We start from the raw sequence: 20746 nt of genomic DNA, 5'->3' as shown, positions 1-20746 counted from the left end.
GTGGTCATCATAACCATCCCTTCATAAACAATGCTTACCTTAAGTTACCATCCAACCACAAGGACCCCAAAAAGAGCATCCCATTCACAAATAGGATGCTATGAAAAATGTTAAAGTATTAAAATATACATTTAAGAAATCTAGAAGCCGCTGTTGAAGGATTCCCACAATTCATGCTTATTCCATCCTGATTCCAGGAATCTTCCAAAAGCAAATGTATTTCTGTCAAACTGGGAATTTTGGTAATGTTATAGGAATTTTACAACACTCAAAATATTACAAATGAGACCAAATGCATTTACCACCATGTAACATTTATTACATCATTACGGAGTTCAACGCTGTGAACAACATCTCTTCGCTTCAATCTGTGTCAGCAGTTTCAAGAGCGAGGTGGCATTGTAAGGGAACAGACTCCTCCTCTGCAGTCTAGTCACCACCACTCTGAGCTCTGTCAGACACATAACAGTCCTATCAAAAGAGTGGCTGTTGTGTGTGTGAACCACAGAGTCACTGTGTAGCCTATCCTGTGTAAGGCCTGATGGGAGGTCACCGTCCTCAGTCTCAGACTCCTCTGAGCTGCCGTAGTCCACCAGACGGAGAGGGGGAGTAGAGGCCGGGACAGTTGCTCTCCCTGAAGGCAGACACAAGCTGGGCTGCAGACAGGGAGCTGGCTCTGGGTCCACGAAGGTAACTGATCCTCCAGAATAGCTGGATGTAGACACGCTTCCACGAGAGGCACACAACGACTGGTGGAGTTCCTCTCTCAGGTTGTCCAATAGTTGATCGTCTTTCTGGCTAATCTTCCAGCTCAGTTTACACCGGTCCGACCCATCTATCTTCTGACAGACCGTTCGGAAGCCTTCCCAGTCGTCCCGGAGGTGTTTTAGGTAACGGACAAAGTACTCGAGGAAGCAGGTTTCCGTTGAGATGAGGAAATCGAGGAGAATGCTGTGGTCGAAGGAGATGTTGCGGAGGAGGAAGAGAAAGTGACAGTGGGGGTTGCCGCCAACAACACACACAGCATCAGCTTCCAGGTCAGAGGACACTCTGTAGGAAGACAGACAGAAGAGTCAGACATCTCAAGGACATAATAGGCTTGTTTCCCGGACACAAAATAAGACTAATCCTGGATTTGCCAGCATCTGCATTGAGCATTGTTTTTAGTCCAGTGTCTGGGAAATTGGTCCAATCAGGTTCTCAACCTACTCCATTATGTAGGCGACTGGTCTTAGATAATCAGAGATATCAAAATGTCAGATTTTCATAAGCAGAATCAAACCAACCACTGACAAAACTGCAATTCAGAATTAATCTAAAAGAAAGCCACATAGAAATACAGCCTTTTGTCCATCAGCCAGTGTTTCAGTATTATAAACCAGCCATTCTACTCTTACTGTTCATCCATGTTGTCCCAACCTCTGGCAGTCTCTTTGGCGGTACCACGGGGTTCAATTCTTGGGCCGACTCTTTTCACTGTATATATCAACGATGTCGCTCTTGCGCGGGTGATTCCTTAATCCACCTCTACGCAGACGACACCATTCTGTATACATCTGGCCCTTCCTTGGACACTGTGTTAACAAACCTCCAAACGAGCTTCAATGCCATACAACACTCATTCTGTGGCCTCCAACCGCTCTGAAAACGCTAGTAAAACTAAATGCATGCTATTCAACCAATCACTGCCCACACTGGCCCGCCCGACTAGCATCACTACTCTGGACGGTTCTGACTTGTGTGGACTACTACAAATACCTAGGTGTCTTGCTAGACCTTAAACTCTCCTTCCAGACTCATATTAAGCATCTCCAATCCAAAATGAAATCTAGAATTGGCTTCCTATTTCGCAACAAAGCCTACTTCACTCACACTTCCAAACATACCCTCGTAGAACTGACTATACTACCGATCCTCGACTTGTAATGTAATTTACAAAATAGGCTCCAACACCCTACTCAGCAAACTGGATGCAGTCTATCACAGTGCCATCTGTTTTGTCACCAAATCCCCATATACCATCCACCACTGCGACCTGTATGCTCTTGTTGTCATCCCCAAAGCCAACGCTTCCTTTGGCCGCCTTTCCTTCCAGTTCTCTGCTGCCAACGACTGGAATGAATTGCAAAAATCGGTTAAGCTGGAGACTTATATCTCCCTCACTAACTTTAAGTATCAGCTATCTGAGCAGCTTACCGATCACTGCAGCTGTATACAGCCCATCTGTAAATAGCCCATCCAACTACCTACCTCCCCATATTGTTTTTATTTACTTTTGTGTGTGCTCTTTTTCACACCAGCATTTCTACTTGCACATCATCATCTGCACATCTATCACTCCAGTGTTAATTTGCTAAATTGTAATTACTTCGCTACTATGGCCTATTTATTGTAGATTTTTCCATTGTGTTATTGACTGTACGTTAGTTTATGTGTAACTCTGTGTTGTTTATTGTGGCACTGCTTTGCTTTTTCTTGGTCAGGTCACAGTTGTAAATGAGAACTTGTTCTCAACTAGCCTACCTGGTTAAATAAAGGTGAAATAAAAAAAAGAATGAAGGTATGTATTAGGTGGTATGGTACCTGTGATGGAGGTATAGTAGGAGTAAAGCCTTTGCTGCTTCCATCATGTCGTCGTCCTGCTCTCCAAACACCAAGGACACCCAGCAGCAGGAGTGAGAACCCTGCTTCAGCTGGACCCCACGCTGCCTCAGGAACAGCAGCAACGCACTTAAATAGCCATGGATGCCTATGGTATTACATACACCTGTGGGACCAGAGACAAGTGAATGGTCAGAGTGGGTAAAAGTTGCCTCTACTCAATGATTCCAGATCAGATATTTTCACAGCCATAATGGTTAAGGTTTGGATCTGGGTAGGGTAATCTGATTCTAGACCTGTGGTTAGGGGTCCTGAGGAACTTTTGCCTTGAGAGAGACAATACTTAGTGAAATACTGTTCTTGTGTGTTATGTGTTGGGAAACATTGCCCCCTATTGTATACATCTGTCTGAATTATCGTTCCTGTCATCATGTTTTTCTCCTTCTGATTATTTGAGATTTAGAAACTAGTCATGTTAAAGTTAGACTCAGCGATATGACAGATGCAGAAAGTAAACAGCACAGTGGGTCAATTCCTGCAACAACTTCCACGAGGCTCAACATCGCTGTTTTGGTACCGTGGCTACTACACTCAAACAGAGCAAAGCGAACACATGCACATGCGCAGATACTGTGCATGACTGTGTGAGAGGGAAATTATTGCATGTCTCTCTTCTCAATATCTGCGGTGCTGCTCGTGGCAACATCATTTCGCTGAGTCTACCTTTAAGGTAGAATAAACATTGTGCCTAGCGTAGATATGGTTAATAACATTTACAAATAGTCCTATATTACCTTTCCCACCAGCAGATTGGATTTTGTATTCCAGTGACTTGAGCACAACTAGACTAACAGCCCTCAGCATCACATGATCGAACGCATCACTGCTCCCGCCACACGATTGGCCTGTCCCTCCAAAGAAAATGGCCGCCGACTCCACTGGAACACACTGTAACCAATCAGTGTGCACTGCCTGCAACACATCATCAGCCAGTGTAAGAATGTCACTGGTCATGTGATCATCTCCATGCGTTAGAGAGGACGCCTCGCCAAAACCCATGTCCTCGCCTGCCTTCTGAAGGAGAATCCTCTTTAAAAGCAGAAGCACTTGCTTCTTCACAAAGTAGTGGACATGAGAGTCGACTATCCGCAGTAGCGCCGATGCCTGTACGAGGGAGAGCCTTGAGCTGGTGAAACAGACACTGGTGGTGCTTAGTTTGAACCTGGCTGCAGTGAGCACTTCCAGTAAGTGTAGGAGGTTAGTCAGAGTTGTAGCCCAGTCTGCCATGCTACTACTGGGGTATGATGCAGAGTTCCCATGGCCCAGACTCTCTACAGGGACAAGCTGGGAGTAAGCAGCAGTGAGAGCTGTGTCGAATGTGGCAAGAAGTTTCTCCACAGTCCCTGAGGGGAAAAGAAAGAGAAGGCCCCACTGTGGCTAAAACCAATGTACATTGTATTGACATGGAAGATGCATAGGTAGGTAGAATACAATTACAATGTCAACACTCATAGCCACACTGTAGTTACACTATTCCAGCCTATGTGGCCTGACTACCACGTAAATACATGGTAAATACATAGGATTTGGCACCAAGTGGAACTTATTTGGAGTCAAATAAAAGACACATGTTGGTACAATTGATGGATGAATTGTGTTTCAATACCAGGTTTATATTCTGATGTTTCTTTTAGAACTGCTTTCAGGACAGTGGTAAGTGACCATGTGCATGCATCCAGTTCGTTGCCAGAGCAAGGGTTCTGGAGCACTTGCAAGCACCTCCATTCCCATATCTGGTTGACTGTATTCTAGTCAAAAAAAAGAGAGAACTGAATGTAAGAATCTGCTTAAATAAAGCCTGGTAGACCTGTGTGTGAATAGGATTTTACAGTATCAGGTGACAGATTTGGGTTCTCTAATGTGAGACTGTCTGATGCACACAGAACTCCAAGAGTTACTTGACTAGTATTCAATATAACTTACTTGACTATGCAATACAATATAGTCATAAATCACACAAGATATGAGAGCAATCAGAAAACTCACAAAGCAACGCAGCTCAAAAATAACATAGGAGGATACACTCTTTGCAGCTAGATGAGACAGCAACCTGTCCTTGCAGCAGGCAAGGTGAACCTGTGGGAGGTGGAAACAAAAATGTTATTACTATAAAGAAACCCAAAGTACAATACAAATATATTTTCCAATTATATGCAGGAAACCAAACTCACAAGTTTGGACATAAAATCCATATGCTGGAATAATACTGTAGAAACATCTTTGAAGTAAAGGCTGGTTTCTTGAGACAGTTGTTGAGATGTCAGCTTGGAGCTTATTTTCTCCACCAGAGTCAACACAAGACAAGCCAGTTCAGTTCCATTTGGGTTTGGAGAATATTTGGAGGACGTTAGGAGATCTCTGGACTGGTCCTGATGCTGAGAACCATCACTGGCATCAAGAGTCAGTTCACATACACATGTGAACATGGAGGATGCCAACTCATGGCTACTCATTTTGCTGGGTGATGTTCTCGACAATAAACTTCTGTAAGCATCATTTAGGACATGAAATTGTTCATTCATGTTGACACAGCGTTTGGGTTTTCAATGATCACGAAGGTCTTGGCAGTGGTCAATCTGAAAAAAAAAAGTAGCACAGAGTTTTTCGGATTTTGATTAGATTTCTGCCACGCGAACCACATTCTACACTTTACTAAGCGTGCATAAAATAAATTGCAAGGATGGTATTATACATGTTTTCTGTACACTTTTGTATGGCGCAACACTGAATATTAAAATGATATCCCGCCGCAATTAATTTATCTTTTGAAAAACAAGCATTCTTCGACTTTGCACCGACCATCTCGAAACAATAATTGTTAACATCTCTTCCTGTTTGGTTTGCGTTGCATGCTGTGACTTGTAGTGCGATGTATAATGTACAGTTGAAACACTTTAAATGTTGTCGTACATCCTAACGTTTCTGGACCGAAAATGACCAATTTAGTCTATATTGTATTTAAAATATCAATTTGTAATTTTCTTTTTTAAAGTATTATCTTAATTTTAGGTTCTGGCTGTGTTGTGTACAGACAGTGCACCACGTGACTGAACACGGAAGTATAGCGTGCGATAACATTTAGTAGAAAATTGGGAAGGAGTTCACTCATTCTATTGTGTTAACAATGAAAAGAATTATAGCCATAGAAACCGTTGGCCTACTTTGTTAGAAATCGAGCTAAACAGACTGAAGTTCATAAAGTTTTGTAGAAGGATGCTGATTTGACAGCTCAAATTCCTTGCTCCTTGTGCCTGATTGGCTAAAACAAGCCCGTTGAAATTGGGGGTTCGCATCGGTGGAGAATGGCTAGCAATCCTGCTAGCTTCTTATTTTGAGTAAGAATAATGCATTAATTCATCAAAGCTAGCTAACACCTACCTTGTGTAGTTGAAGTATGGTTGCCTTCTCGAGTCGTGCACATGTTCACATAGCTATTAAATTGTTACAAATGTTTTAAAACTCTGAAATCCAATGCATTCCTAGTAGCTTGAAAAACTGGGTAACGATTTAGGCTAATTGCTAACCAGCAGTAGTTGATCGATTAATTTCTTCCTTAAAAGGGAATTGTGTGTATATATAGCAATATATCAGCGCAGTGTACCGTAGTATCATGCCGTAGTTTGTGGGCATGTAGATCTATAATTAAAATAAGTTAGAGAGGAGTGGAACAAGTTGGGGTCGCAGTACTAGCTAGCTAACGTTAGCTAACTAGCTAACATTCCATTGTTTGAGTACATAGTTAGCTAACTATTAGCTGGCCAGTGGCTACTTGGATAACTAGGTTGCTGTGGATTATTTTTAATTAAACTTTGTCTGAAATGCATGGTCTAGTCTAGCTTTAAAGAACACCGCTATAGCTACAACATTGCCCTAATTTGGAAGACGAAAGGCAGCAGCCGACCTTCCAATACAGGTAGCAATCTAACTGTTAGCAAGTAAGCTAGCTAACCACTACTAGTTAGCTTTTGTTTGTATCGTATTGTAAGCAATTAGCCTACTAGCTTGCTTGTTTTTACATTCAACGGTATCTAGGTAGTTATAGCTATCATACCGCCATCCCATTTGGATAGAAGCTAACATTACATTTATGTGAAATGTTTAGCTATTCCAATTTCTCAGTTGCTGTCATAATGTTACGATTGTCAATGCAGTATGTTTTTTAATGCCTTCTATTGGGTAATATAAACTGATGAATGTGAATACTCATTAAATTGTCTTTGGGTTTTTTTCAGAGTCTGTGCTAGCCCACAATCCATTTGAGTGGAGTTCTTATCTGTCTGTCGTACTGTTGCGCAAGAGAGACACATGAAAATTGTCTTAACTACATAATCAAGCTTGACAAAAGGTGAACATCTGCTGCTGCTCAGTATGGAATACCATAGGGTCCATAAAGTATACAAGTGTTCTGCGCACCCAGAAGTGGTGCTGCGGTGGTCACCAACCCTGGTTCCTGCCAAGCATAAAATAGCCTACCTGTTTCACTGTGGTATAGTGCAGTGGGGACCCCCAGTTGTCTAACAGATTTCCTCTATTCCACCCGAACACCCCTCAAGCACTTGGTTCATTGAATGAGATGTGCTAGAACTAGAATGTGCAACGGCTTTTGATCCCAGCGGAACAGTTGGATTTAGAAAACCTGTTAATGTATAGTCGGCTGATTTATACCAATAACACACATGTATCCATGACGATGTACTGTTATCAAAATGAAGGCCTAGCTATTTTTTGGCTAATAACCCAAATTAAATGATGCAGCTTACGTGTTTACTGTCTCAACTCTCCAGACAGAGGACTAGGTGTGGATGACCCCTCCCCTTACGAGATGTAACAGGATGCTGAACCATCACTGTAGAAGGAACCCCGAGCTTCAAGAGGAGCTGCAGATACAGGCAAAGACACTTAATACCAAGACGGTCTACTCTACTGTTAGCATTTCCCACTGGTAAATGACTGCTTATGCTAGAGATGAATGCTAATGCTCTTGGTTTGTACTGTCTTTGCTCCAGGCTGCAGTGGCAGCGGGGGATGTGTACACTGTCAGGAAGATGCTGGAGCAAGGCTACTCTCCGAAGATCCGTGATGCCAACGGGTGGACCCTGCTCCACTTCTCCGCTGCCAAGGGGAAGGAGAGATGTGTCCGGGTCTTCCTGGAGCACGGAGGTGAATACGGGGTCTGGGGTTTTGGTCCACAGGAGGTTGGGTGCACCTTAATTGGATAGGACGGGCTCCTACTAATGGCTGGAGCGGAGTCAGTGGAATTGTATCATACACATGGTTTCCATGTGTTAGATTCCATCTGCTCCGTTCCAGCCATTATTTATTTTTATGAGCCGTCCTCCCTTTAGCAGCCTCCTGTGCTGTTGTCACACGTTAAATGCAGTGTTCCGCCTTCTTTCTTTTTCCTTGGCAGAGCTCAAAAAGCCCCCAAGGTTATAGTCACGGCTAAATTGAAACCAATGGAGGCCAAGTGTTAGTAGAGATGGGTGCTAGGGAAAGACTTTTCACAATTGGCCTGGTGACAAGGTCGATGAAAGGATTTGTCAGAATCCATGTTCCCAAAGAAAAGGCGACGAGCAGAGGAAATGGTTGTCACTCATCAAGGGGCTGCCATATGATGCTTCATGCATCCATTCAGTGGCTTTATATCAGTCATCTCATCACATATTTGTTCATAATGATTATCCTTTCACATGTGCTGTTTGTTTGAGATATATTTCATATTGGTGCACTGTGACAGTGCAACCTGAATCAAACTCCACCTTTGAATTGTTGGTCTATAGATGGCAGTATATAACCAGTCTGGGAATGGCAGCAGTTTATCTTCTCCACAGCTTCACTCCCAGGTCATTCTAACATGGTATATAGGCTGTAGGGTGAAGTTGCCTCTAGATGCTGATCTTGGTTCGGTTTTACATTTTCCCCACTAATGGTTAAGGTTAGGACTGGGGAGGGGGAAGCTCATCCTAGATCTGTACCTATAGGAAACTTTACCCTATAGCAGTTTAACATTATGCTTCTGAGCAGAGTGAAAATCATGTTCATTTTGTGGAATTATGATGGAATAGTGTTGCAGTCATTTATTGTTTTTATTTAATGCTATTAAAATGTGTACAGATTTTGATTCCAAATCATGTAGATGCAGTGATCATTACATCAAGTCCAGAGGGCGCTGTAGACCAAGTCTCTCAGTAACTGTCTTTCTCTGAAGAGCTCATTGGACGAGTCAGGGGTTTATTTTGGATTATGCGCAGAACAATTGAGACTGTTGAAATGTATGCATAACCAACAAAGCAAGAGAGTATTTTGTTACCCTTGACTTAATTGTCTAAAATAATTTAACGATACGCTAAAAATAATCCCTTTGCTGGTCAGTCAAACAGCCTACCTAATGGATTTATGTTGGATAAGAGGGGAGCCAGCCATTTTTAACAAGGCTGTTTGAATGGAAAATTCCCCTCTGGATTTAGCCTAGGCCCAAGCAGACACTGACGTGGTCATTACCTGCACTCTCGGCCTTGGCTAATTGAAATAGCAGGACTTTAACCCCTGACCCCGCTTTCACACTCTGTCTCACTGATGCTAATTGTTCTAATGCTCCAGCATCTGCCTGCCCACTCTTTCCTTTCACACCACAGCAGACTTTAAAGTGGCAATCAGCAGATGAAATAATAACACAGTGGAATCCCCGCTCCTGTTTTGTTAAAAAGCTGAGAGGTGGGACTGTTGAACTGTAACCACCCTCAAATTCATAGACAGAGCAATGGATGCAAGGACTGACCATCCGTCATATCAAAGTATAGTTTAAACCATTTTTTTAGGCTGTGGAGCGATTGTTTACATTTACTTTGTTTACAAAGATTGGAGTAAAACAAGCTTGTATTATTGGTTCTGATGGGGTATGATAGTTGAACTGCACTCATGAGGCATAAGTTATATTCTTCAAAAATCAATGGAAACATATCATTAATTTGTAAGTTTAGAAATGGATGTAGTAATTGCAGATTGTCCCTTTAATGTTTTACGCAGCTGTCACTCAATAGTCCATCCTCTTGTTTCTCCTCTCTCTCTCTCTCTCGCTCTCTGATTTGTTATTTGTTAGTGTTTTAACTGAATGTACCATTTTGTGTTGTAATAAAGAGCCTGTAGAAGACAGTTCCCCTCACCCCCCCTTGTCCCCTGTCTATCTCCCCCACAGCCGACCCCACAGTAAAGGACTTCATTGGTGGCTTCACGGCGCTCCACTATGCCGCCATGCACGGCCGTGCGCGCATCGCCCGCCTCATGCTGGAGTCTGACTTCCGCAGCGACATCATCAATGCCAAGAGCAACGATGGCTGGACGCCGCTGCATGTGGCTGCCCACTATGGCCGCGACTCTTTCGTGCGGCTCCTCCTTGAGTTCCGTGCCGAGGTGGATCCCCTCAGCGACAAGGGCACCACGCCCCTCCAACTCGCTATCATCCGTGAGCGCTCCAGCTGCGTGAGAATCCTGCTGGACCACAGCGCCAACATCGACATTCAAAATGGCTTCCTGCTGCGCTACGCCGTCATCAAGGGGAATCATTCCTACTGTCGTATGTTCCTGCAGCGGGGTGCGGACACTAACCTGGGTCGCCTCGAGGACGGGCAGACCCCGTTGCACCTATCGGCACTACGAGACGACGTGCTGTGTGCTCAGATGCTTTACAAGTACGGCGCCGACACCAACACAAGGAACTACGAGGGCCAGACTCCCGTGGCGGTGTCGTCGAGCATGTCTGGAATCAGCCGGCCCTGCCTGGACTTCCTACAGGAGGTCACCAGTAAGTCTTGGGCAGGGAGGGGCACCGTCTGGGGACACTGGGCTGTTAGTAGTACTAGTACCGTATCGCTAGTGGATATAAACACTGCTTTTAATATAATGTCATGGCTTGACTGGGACTCAGCGTTTCCCCTAGATTGCTTTATCAGACAAGCAGAACGATGACACCCTAAAATTAACATCCAAAGATGAGTTAAATATAATTGCCAATGTATCAATACAACTTAACATTCGTTGTTGGTTGTCAAAAACATTTGTGCACATCAGACCAGTAAAGTAAATGAGGGCTTTCTATGAACCTGAACAGAAACATGAAGTCAAAACAGGACCGGGCAATGGGAACGCTTCAAGTCCGTTTCAGGAAGTGTTGGAGCGAGATTGTAAGTTGAGAGGAGAAAAAGAACCTCCAAAAGCATAGGGACAGGGAGCGTTGTCATGGTTTTATAATGACCAGTCTTCTGTTGGGGGAGGCATGATGTTACCTGAAGCAGAAATCATTTTAGAGAGGCACAATGCCCTGCTGCATTCCTCTGTGTTTCTCACTGAACTTTGATATGGAGATATCAAAGAGCTCTGGCCTGCTCCCAAATGGCACCCTATACTGTATAATCCCCATAGGGCTCTGGTCAAAAGTAGTGCACTATGTAGCGAATGGGGTGGCCATTTGGGACGAAGACCTGCTGTGCTATTTCAGACTGACAGCCATGTGAAGTCAGACCCCTCTATTCATTCAGACCATAGCAAACGATCAGCCAGATCACATATCCCCCCTTATTGATTACACTGACTACCTCAGTGGATGAACCCATCTGTTGCGGCTAGCAGGGCCTTGTTGAAGGATGAATGGCACCCAGCTCTTATGAAGCTCATTGTATATTATGCCATAGATGTATGGTGTTTCCCGTAGGTTGTTTCTCAGGTGGGTTGGTTGGGGAGCAGAGCGTCGGCCCCCTAGCTACATCCAGGGCTGTCGCTGCCAACACTGACATCTCAACTAGATGGATGTAGAGAGATGAAATGGAAACCAGAATGTCTTTTAAAAGTTGAAATACAACCAAACATTATTTCACACCTACCTTGGCTGAAGTTGGTTCACCAACACTGATATTTCACCTGTAGTCTATAAATGAGTGTCTTGAAGCCTTTGGTTTGTAAAGGAGAAGTGACTCATCTTCCATATAATTAGTCTTTATTTAGACAGTGTGGAATGTGGATGAAGGGGTAGCCTATAGCTGAAGAGTGGAGAAAGCACTACCACTGTGCCGCGCTGTCGCACCGGTTTGAGATTTTAGTTCAGTTTCACCTGGAGAAAGGAAAGGACAGCTTAGTTCTGGAGACTGCAGACAGACACAGAGAGGACAGTATGGTTGTGGTGACAGGGAGAGACGAGGACAGTATGGTTGTGGTGACGGGGAGAGACGAGGACAGTATGGTTGTGGTGACGGGGAGAGACGAGGACAGTATGGTTGTGGTGACAGGGGGAGAGACGAGGACAGTATGGTTGTGGTGACAGACGGGGAGAGACGAGGACAGTATGGTTGTGGTGACAGACGGGGAGAGACGAGGACAGTATGGTTGTGGTGACAGACGGGGAGAGACGAGGACAGTATGGTTGTGGTGACAGACGGGGAGAGACGAGGACAGTATGGTTGACAGACGGGGAGAGACGAGGACAGTGTTGTGACAGACGGGGTTGTGGTGACAGACGGGGAGAGACGAGGACAGTATGGTTGTGGTGACAGACGGGGACAGTATGGTTGTGGTGACAGACGGGGAGAGACGAGGACAGTATGGTTGTGGTGACAGACGGGGAGAGACGAGGACAGTATGGTTGTGGTGGTGGTTGTGGTGACAGACGGGGAGAGACGAGGACAGTAGGTTGTGGTGACAGTATGGTTGTGGTGACAGACAGACTGGTATGGTGTGGTGACAGACGAGGACAGTATGGTTGTGGTGACAGACTGGGAGAGACGAGGACAGTATGGGTGTGGTGACAGACGGGGACAGTATGGGTGTGGTGACAGACGGGGACAGTATGGGTGTGGTGACAGACGGGGACAGTATGGGTGTGGTGACAGACGGGGACAGTATGGGTGTGGGGACAGTATGGGTGTGGTGCCAGGGAGAGAGGCCATCCAGCTGGGTTGGGTCCTGCCCTTGTGTGTGAGAGTTCATTTTTTCTCTAGCCCCATTAGACTGATAACACTCCAGAGCTAGCTTCCTGGATGCTAATAGATTCCTAAACATTTTAAAACTGCCAATAAGAGGGTGTTTGGCCGTGAGCTGCCTGATAATTTGGGAAACATGTTTTGAAAGGCTCATTATTGTCCCATTTGAAGTGTGGAATAATCTAAAGTCACAGTGAGAGGGAGTTTACTGACCAGCTGCTTGTTTCAGTTTGATTCAGAATCAAAGTGAAAGGAGCAAATTGGCACTAGACATGCTGGTCTGACTCACCCTGGCTCTCCTGTAACAGCGGGACGTCCAGTCTTCTGCTCACCTTGTACATCCTCAGTCTTTTGCGCAAGATTAGTTATCAAAACACGCTTAACTTCAACCTTTAATTTCATACACACCATTGTAGAATGAGCTGTTCTTACTGTCCTGTTGTGGAGAAGGGCGATCTGCTTCCATCTCTTTAACAGATGTGTTGTATCTTTCCAGGACAACCCAGGACTTTGCAGGACATGTGTCGGATAAACATCCGGCATCACATTGGCCTCCAGAGCTTGACGTTTCTGGAGGACCTGCCCATTGCCAAGGTCATGAAAGACTACCTGAAACACAAGTTTGACAACGTGTGATGACAAGACTTGTTTTTTTATATACCGCACCAACCAGGCAGACGGAGAACGTTGTTCTCTCCTTTCATCAGACTATGCAAGCATTGTACTACCTTCCGTTGTCTGAAGCCTGGAGGAGGTGGAGGACCAGGTTTCTGTACAACCTCCAGAGGTCACTTTGTAACTTAAACACGTCGCCGGATGGAGACGGAGTATCTTTCTCTCTCGACCGTGTTTCGAACCGCGTTAGCAGCATTACGTCTTTGGATGGATGGGAACAGGTGGCAATGTTTCAAGTCGGGCTTTGTTTCAATCATGATGAATGGTTGAAGTGGTGCAGTCCTAATTCCTGTTGTGGAATAAAGCTTGTTTCGATAGAAATGAGATGACCGGTGATTCGCTGCTGACATGTTGCCCATAATGTATGTCACATTTCAGTCCATCATGCCAATGATTGTTTTTGTGGAGATGAAGTGTTCCTATTAGTTTTCATGAAGACGCCCACATTTCTTTGCTGTGGTAAATCTGGGCAAGTTGAGCACGAGAGAGAGAGATTTGTCAGACTGACATTCCTTCTTTTTTATGTGTAAAACTTGTTGCAGAATGGGTCAATCTTGTGATACAGCATTTCAAATAATCAGGTTATCAAAACCTCTTAATTATTCAAGTATTACAAAAGCTCAGCGTTGAGTTTACTCAAGCTTGAGTTGGCTAAATTAGACCCGTTTTGACTTGATTGATTGATTGAAGGATTCACAAGTGAGTGATACCGAGGAGGGTTTCCAGTAGAGGGAAGGCCTGAGTCGTCCACATTTACAGTAGGTGTTCACAAGATGAGTCATCCAGCTCGGTGAAGTCTGTCTGCAATGGTTACCATGTACAGACATAAACATCGGTAACAAAACACATGTAAATAATTGGCATATATGTACAGCAGATATTTTTCTAGAATTATTTAAGCGATGATCTCTTGTATTCTTAATGTATTTGGAGTTTGTTGGATGGTATTGTGTGCTGTTGATGTGACCCATGTATTGTTTTTCTATGTGTTTGCGTGTCTTTTAAGAGTTTTAGAAGATACGCACGTGTATTTTTTAAACTAAATATTTAGTTTAAATGATTTTTACTTTGTGGGAGATGGAACGGGTATTGGGTTAAGAATAAAATAAGTGAATTTGTGTTTAAATGTCAATGGCCCTGTTTTTAAATCATATTTGTTCACATTTGTGTTAATTTAGGGTTAATCCACATTTTTTCCCCCATCACTTTGATTGTCACTGATATTAATGAATGGTGTTTACATAGATTTTTGCATGATTTCAAAGACAGTATTTGCATAGTTTTTTGGCCAACATTTCAAAGTGATGTCTGCGTTGTAATTCTGAACAGACATAAAGAGGTGGTAGAGGTCTTCCTCTTGCTGATGCAATGTTTTGTTTAATTTGCATCTGGCCTGTGGTCAAACGGCAGTACTCTGCTCCCTACCTTAGATTTGATTTGAATTATAAGCGCAGACTTTTCTAATTGACTTTGAATACTTTTCGACAGCACATTATTCTGTTGCAGAGACTTTAAAACAGGGGTCGGCAACAGGCGACCGCGAGCCCTCAGGATTTTCCTTTTGGGTCAAAAAAGACAAACAGGAATTCAGCTAAAAACAAATTTAATTTAGGAAATCAGTTAAAGTATTTCCATAAATAAATGATCGTGTCTCAAGGTATGAAATTGTACTTGAAAATAACGATTTCTTTTTGGGATTAGTTGTGTTCAATTTGCAGTGCACAAATTATTAGAAATATGTTCTGGCGTTGCGACCATCTGCTCCGACAAAAATCAGCCCGCGGTTTGAGTTGCCTACCCCTACCTTAACCAACTGGTAGAAATGTTGAAATGCAGGTTGATCCTCCATCCTTAGTTAATGAAAGGAGTTTGTTTTTATTTATATATATATGTGTGTGTGTGTGTGTGTGTGTGTGTGTGTGTATATATGTAGTACCAGTCAAAAGTTTGGACACACCTACTCATTCCAGGTCCGTGGGGCGACGCACAATTGGCCTAGCGTCGTCCGTCCGGGTTAGGGAGGGCTCGGCCGGTAGGGATATCCTTGTCTCATCGCGCATCAGCGACTCCTGTGGCGGGCCGGGCGCAGTGCATGCTAACCAAGGTTGCCCGGTGCACGGTGTTTCCTCCGACACATTGGTGCGGCTGGCTTCCAGGTTGGATGGCGCTGTGTTAAGAAGTAGTGCGGCTTGGTTGGGTTGTGTATCGGAGGACGCATGACTTTCAACCTTCGTTCTCTCCCGAGCTCGTACGGGAGTTGTCGCGATGAGACAAGATAGTAGCTACTAAAAAAACAGTTGGACACTACGAAATTGGGGAGAAAAAGGGGTAAAATAAAATGTAAAAAAAACTATGAAATGACACATGGGATCATGTAGTAACCAGAAAAGTGTTAAATCTAAATATATTTTATATTCTTCCAAGTCACCACCCTTTGCCTTGATAACAGCTTTGCACACTTCGCATTCTCTCAGCCAGCTTCATGAGGCTTCATGGAATGCATTTCAACAAAGCATTGCCTTGTTAATTTGTGGAATTTCTTCCCTTCGTGTGTTTGAGCCAATCAGTTGTGTTGTGACAAGGTAGGGTTGGTATACAGAAGGTTTCTTCAAGTGCAGTTGCAAAAACTATCAAGCGCTATGATGAAACTGGCTCTCATGAGGACCGCCACAGGAAAGGAAGACCCAGAGTTACCTCTGCTGCAGAGGATAAGTTCTTTAGAGTTACATGGAGGTGCTTTGCTGGTAACACTGATTTATTTAGAATTCAAGGCACACTTAATCAGCATGGCTACCACAGCATTCAGCAGCGATACGCCATCCCATCTGTTTTGCGCTTAGTGGGACTTTCATTTTTATTTTTCCACAGGACAATGACCCAAAAGCACACCTCCAGGGTGTATAAGGGCTATTTGACCAAGGAGAATAATGGAGTGCTGCATCAGATGACCTGGCCTCCACAATCACCCGACTTCAACCCAATTGAGATGGTTTGGGATGAGTCGGACTGCAGAGTGAAGAAAAGGCAGCCAACTGTTGGAAAAGCATTCCAGGCGAAGCTGGTTGAGAGAATGCCAAGCGTGTGCAAAGCTGTCATCAAGGCAAAGGGTGGCTACTTTGAAGAATCTCAAATATAAAATATATTTTGATTTAACACTTATTCCACAATGTAGAAAATAGTAAAAATAAAGAAACTCTTGAATGAGTAGGTGTGTCCAAACATTTGATTGGTACTGTATGTATGTGTGTGGTACTGTATGTATGTATGTGTGTATGTATATATATATATATATATATATCTATATATATATATAAACACTGCTTGCTATTGATCAGCATCATAGATATGGACAAGTGTTTTTCTGACAATCTGCCTGACAAGGAAAAACCATGGGCAGGGGTGTATTCATTATGCCGATTCTGTTGCAAAAAGGAACAATACGGGGAGGGACCAAGCTGAATTTGTCCAATAGAAACTCTTGTTTTCACTGTTTGGACTAATGATTACACCCCTGATATTTTAGCCCATAACTAGCACCCCAAGGTTTTCCTGGCCAAGTCATGTAGTCAGGAAAAGCTCTTGGGCCAAATCACAGAATTTAAGCTGACAGGTAGACTCATTCTAGAGTTTGTTTTTAGTTCTGTCACTAGTTGTTCCTCCCACAACCACACTTCAGTTGCATTTCCTGTGGTTTAATGTCCTCTGTCTGATTTTGGATTTAAAAAAAACATTTTGTATGACAGGCTGTTTATATACAGTGAGCAGAGAGAGAGATTGTTGTATGTGATTCACAGCATATCCTGGGTCTTGTTCATTAGGGCATGCAATGGAAAGTTTTTTATATGATTTCTGACAGAAACCAAAAATGTGTGTTTCTTATTGGACAAGTCCAAGTAGTCCATCCCTGTTTGAGTCCATTTTCTTCAGTTTGGTACGTAATGAACACCACCTGCATTGTGTGCCTCCACAAGCCTCGGGGAGGGGGGGTTCAATAGACTCTGGGTCTTTACAGTCAGGGAACAGTTCATACATGTCTTATGTTGTGTTGGGAGTAGGGTGTAGTTGCCCCTAGTCACTGATCTTGGGTCAGTTTTACATTTCGCCCAGTATTGGTTACGGTTAGGATTTGGAGAGGGGAAGCTGATCCTAGATCTGTACTTAGGGGAAACATCACCGCAAAGCAATATGTTGCAGGGCTAGGAGTTTTACCTGGACAATGGGATCTGACCAGGAAGATACCCAAGGCTCCTGAGTTTTTCCCAGCCAGGTTACATGGTTTATGGCCCTCAAACTCAACTCTGGACCTCGAAGCCAGTTCTACAACTTTTCTTTTCATTGTTCCCTTCGAATCATGGACTGATTTAAACCTGGGACACCAGGTGGGGGATTCCCCTCTAATCAGGGACTGATTTAGACCTGGGACACCAGGTGGGTGATTCCCCTCTAATCAGGGACTGATTTAGACCTGGGACACCAGGTGGGTGATTCCCCTCTAATCAGGGACTGATTTAGACCTGGGACACCAGGTGGGTGATTCCCCTCTAATCAGGGACTGATTTAGACCTGGGACACCAGGTGGGTGATTCCCCTCTAATCAGGGACTGATTTAGACCTGGGACACCAGGTGGGTGATTCCCCTCTAATCAGGGACTGATTTAGACCTGGGACACCAGGTGGGTGATTCCCCTCTAATCAGGGACTGATTTAGACCTGGGACACCAGGTGGGTGATTCCCCTCTAATCAGGGACTGATTTAGACCTGGGACACCAGGTGGGTGGTTCCCCTCTAATCAGGGACTGATTTAGACCTGGGACACCAGGTGGGTGATTCCCCTCTAATCAGGGACTGACTTAGACCTGGGACACCCGGTGGGGGATTCCCCTCTAATCAGGGACTGATTTAGACCTGGGACACCAGGTGGGTGATTCCCCTCTAATCAGGGACTGATTTAGACCTGGGACACCAGGTGGGTGATTCCCCTCTAATCAGGGACTGATTTAGACCTGGGACACCCGGTGGGATTCCCCTCTAATCAGGGACTGATTTAGACCTGGGACACCAGGTGGGTGATTCCCCTCTAATCAGGGACTGATTTAGACCTGGGACACCAGGAGGGACTGATTTAGACCTGGGACACCAGGAGGGTGATTACCCTCTAATTATGGACTGATTTCGACTTGGGACACCAGGTGGGTGATTACCCTCTAATCAGGGACTGACTTAGACCTGGGACACCCGGTGGGGGATTCCCCTCTAATCAGGGACTGATTTAGACCTGGGACACCAGGTGGGTGATTACCCTCTAATCAGGGACTGATTTAGACCTGGGACACCAGGTGGGTGCAATGAATTATCAGGTAGAACAGAAAACCAGCAGGCTCTTGACATCGTAGGGTCAGAGTTGAATACCTTGGTCTATGGGATCTGACCAAGAAGATACCCCCCCCCCCCCCCCCGTGTTCTTCCCAGTCAGGAGAAACTACTGGTCCCTCCTATGTAGCTCTCTAATGGATATGTCTTCCACAACATCAACTACTGACTGTACATAATATGCAGATTTGTAAATGTAAGAATGTGTGAATAAACAAACGCCATACTATTCTAGTGATTGTGTTGTCTCTGAAATGGTTTTGTAATTGTGAAATATCATTGATGATACTGTTGTTGTTGTTTTTTTTGGGGGGGGGGGGGAATCCTTGACTTTCTGTGTCTTGGAGATGTTTTGTTTTTATGTGCATTTGTATATAGAAGCATCTTTTGTCATTTTGACTCTAGAATTTGTCTGTACAGTGCAGCTTGTCAAACTATTTTCAACATGAAACATCAATGGAGAAGGTATTTACAGACGGGGCATTCAGTGGTTTGAATGGCAGAAGTGGTCATGTCTACTCAGCCATGTATTTGCTGCTCTATCATGACCACCATCTCTTCCTGACTGTTTCCAGGCTGTAAGAGGAAGACATTGTGTCCTGTCTGTCATGTCTAAGCCTGTTTCAGGTGAGGATTTCCTACTGCTTCATTTCAGATTGTGTGTGTGTGTATGTGGGTGGGTGGGTGTGTGTGTGTGGGTGGGTGGTGGGTGGGTGGGTGTGTGGGTGGGTGCGTGCGTGAGTTTGTGCGTGCGTGCGTGGGTGTGTGTGTGTGGGTGGTGGGTGGGTGTGTGGGTGGGTGCGTTTGTGGGTGTGCTTGGGTGTGCGTGCGTGTGTGTGTGTGTTTGCACACGCAAGAGGGGAGATTTATAATATTATTCCTTTCTATTTGACCACACATTCAAAGAAACAAGCAGATTATCAGAAACAACTCAGTTCTAATAGCTGCATATAGATTTCTAAGAGGGAACACCTGGAATTACACATCTTGGCATTATGTCAGCACTCTTTCCTGAGACATGAATCACTTACTTTACGACGGGTGTTTTTCGCCCTTCATAACCCCATTCCCTCGTTCTCCTTTTCTCCCAGAATGCTGTCTTAAATAAAGTGGTTTCTACTTTGGTCCCGCTGTCCTCGCGTCAGGACGCAGGCCAACATTGACTGGCGCGGGTGGCCTAATAGCATTTGTGATATATTTATGTCTAACTTTACCAAACATGGAGTACTATCGTTGATCAGATCACAGGTAGCATTACAGGATAACACAATGCCATCCCTCTTTAGCCAAGCAGGCCCACAGACAACAGGAACAATGCTGCCTTTGTAAGGAAACCTATACGGTCTGCAGGAAAACCTAGTGTCCTTGTCATGTCTACAAAATACTAATCCCTCTTTCCACTCCTCTGCTATCTCATGTCCTTTCTTCTTCCTGTTCTCTCTCCCTCCTCACCTCTTTCCTCTATCTTCCCTCTCTCCCTCCTCACCCCTTTCCTCTCTCTTCCCTCTCTCTCCCTCCTCACCCCTTTCCTCTCTCTTCCCTCTATCTCCCTCCTCACGTCTTTCCTCTTCTTTCCCTCCTCACATCTTTCCTCTTCTCCCTCCTCTCCCTCCCTCCCTCCCTCCCTCCCTCCCTCCCTCACCTCTTTCCTCTCTTCTTTCCCTCCCTTCCCTCTCTCTCCCTCTGCACCTCCCTCCCTCCTTTCCTCTCTCCCCTCACTCTCTCCCTCCTCACATCTTTCCTCCTCTCTTCTCCTCTCAGGTAGGGTAACTCAGACTGTTTCCTCCTCTCTTCTCCTCTCAGGTAGGGTAACTCAGACTGTTTCCTCCTCTCTTCTCCTCTCAGGTAGGGTAACTCAGACTGTTCTTTCCTCTTCCCTCCTCTCTCCCTCCTCACATCTTTCCTCCTCTCTTCTCCTCTCAGGTAGGGTAACTCAGACTGTTCTTTCCGCTCTTTGCTCCCTCTCTACCTCTGTGGAAAAGGAAAAACCCAGGAGATAAAACACGAGTCTTTCTCCATGAGGCACTCTGCAAAACAGACTCCCCGACAGATTTGTAGAAGTTCTATTGTC

The 20746-nt window shown here is 44.6% G+C and overlaps 2 protein-coding genes across 3 annotated transcripts; one reads left to right on the top strand and one right to left on the bottom strand.

The window, feature by feature from the left end:
* Positions 1-299: 299 nt before the first annotated feature.
* Positions 300-5492, bottom strand: lins1 (lines homolog 1). The gene is made up of 6 exons (XM_064987874.1): positions 4833-5492; positions 4648-4737; positions 4268-4409; positions 3396-4004; positions 2584-2767; positions 300-1050 (listed from the first exon to the last, which is right to left on the bottom strand). The coding sequence occupies exons 1-6, from the start codon at positions 5181-5183 to the stop codon at positions 336-338; spliced, it is 2091 nt and encodes a 696-aa protein (XP_064843946.1). The 5' UTR covers positions 5184-5492; the 3' UTR covers positions 300-335.
* Positions 5493-5714: 222 nt separating this feature from the next.
* asb7 (ankyrin repeat and SOCS box containing 7) lies at positions 5715-14422 on the top strand. 2 transcript variants are annotated; one of them, XM_064987848.1, is made up of 6 exons: positions 5715-5996; positions 6894-7006; positions 7446-7550; positions 7668-7821; positions 9857-10462; positions 13126-14422. In XM_064987848.1, exons 3-6 carry the CDS (start codon positions 7464-7466, stop codon positions 13263-13265), a joined length of 987 nt encoding a protein of 328 aa, XP_064843920.1. In that variant the 5' UTR covers positions 5715-5996; positions 6894-7006; positions 7446-7463; the 3' UTR covers positions 13266-14422. The 2 variants fall into 2 exon arrangements, with proteins under 2 accessions (XP_064843920.1, XP_064843930.1); XM_064987858.1 differs by lacking the exon at positions 6894-7006.
* Positions 14423-20746: the final 6324 nt, after the last annotated feature.

This window comes from Oncorhynchus masou, chromosome 2 (assembly GCF_036934945.1).
Source record: "Oncorhynchus masou masou isolate Uvic2021 chromosome 2, UVic_Omas_1.1, whole genome shotgun sequence".
NCBI lineage: Eukaryota > Metazoa > Chordata > Actinopteri > Salmoniformes > Salmonidae > Oncorhynchus > Oncorhynchus masou.
The sequence above is the reverse complement of the archived record's forward strand: the minus strand, read 5'-3'. Positions and strand labels throughout refer to the sequence as shown.

Excerpts from the sequence above, each read along its gene's own strand:
- lins1 (XM_064987874.1), bottom strand. The coding sequence starts at position 5,183 with ATGAATGAACAATTTCATGTCCTAAATGATGCTTACAGAAGTTTATTG. Across the intron at positions 4,410-4,647 it reads TTTTTGAGCTGCGTTGCTTT|AATACAGTCAACCAGATATG; the intron begins GTGAGTTTTCTG and ends TTTTTTGACTAG. Across the intron at positions 4,005-4,267 it reads AACATCAGAATATAAACCTG|GGACTGTGGAGAAACTTCTT; the intron begins GTATTGAAACAC and ends TTTTCCCCTCAG.
- asb7 (XM_064987858.1), top strand. The coding sequence starts at position 7,464 with ATGACCCCTCCCCTTACGAGATGTAACAGGATGCTGAACCATCACTGT. Across the intron at positions 7,551-7,667 it reads AAGAGGAGCTGCAGATACAG|GCTGCAGTGGCAGCGGGGGA; the intron begins GCAAAGACACTT and ends TCTTTGCTCCAG. Across the intron at positions 7,822-9,856 it reads GGTCTTCCTGGAGCACGGAG|CCGACCCCACAGTAAAGGAC; the intron begins GTGAATACGGGG and ends TCTCCCCCACAG.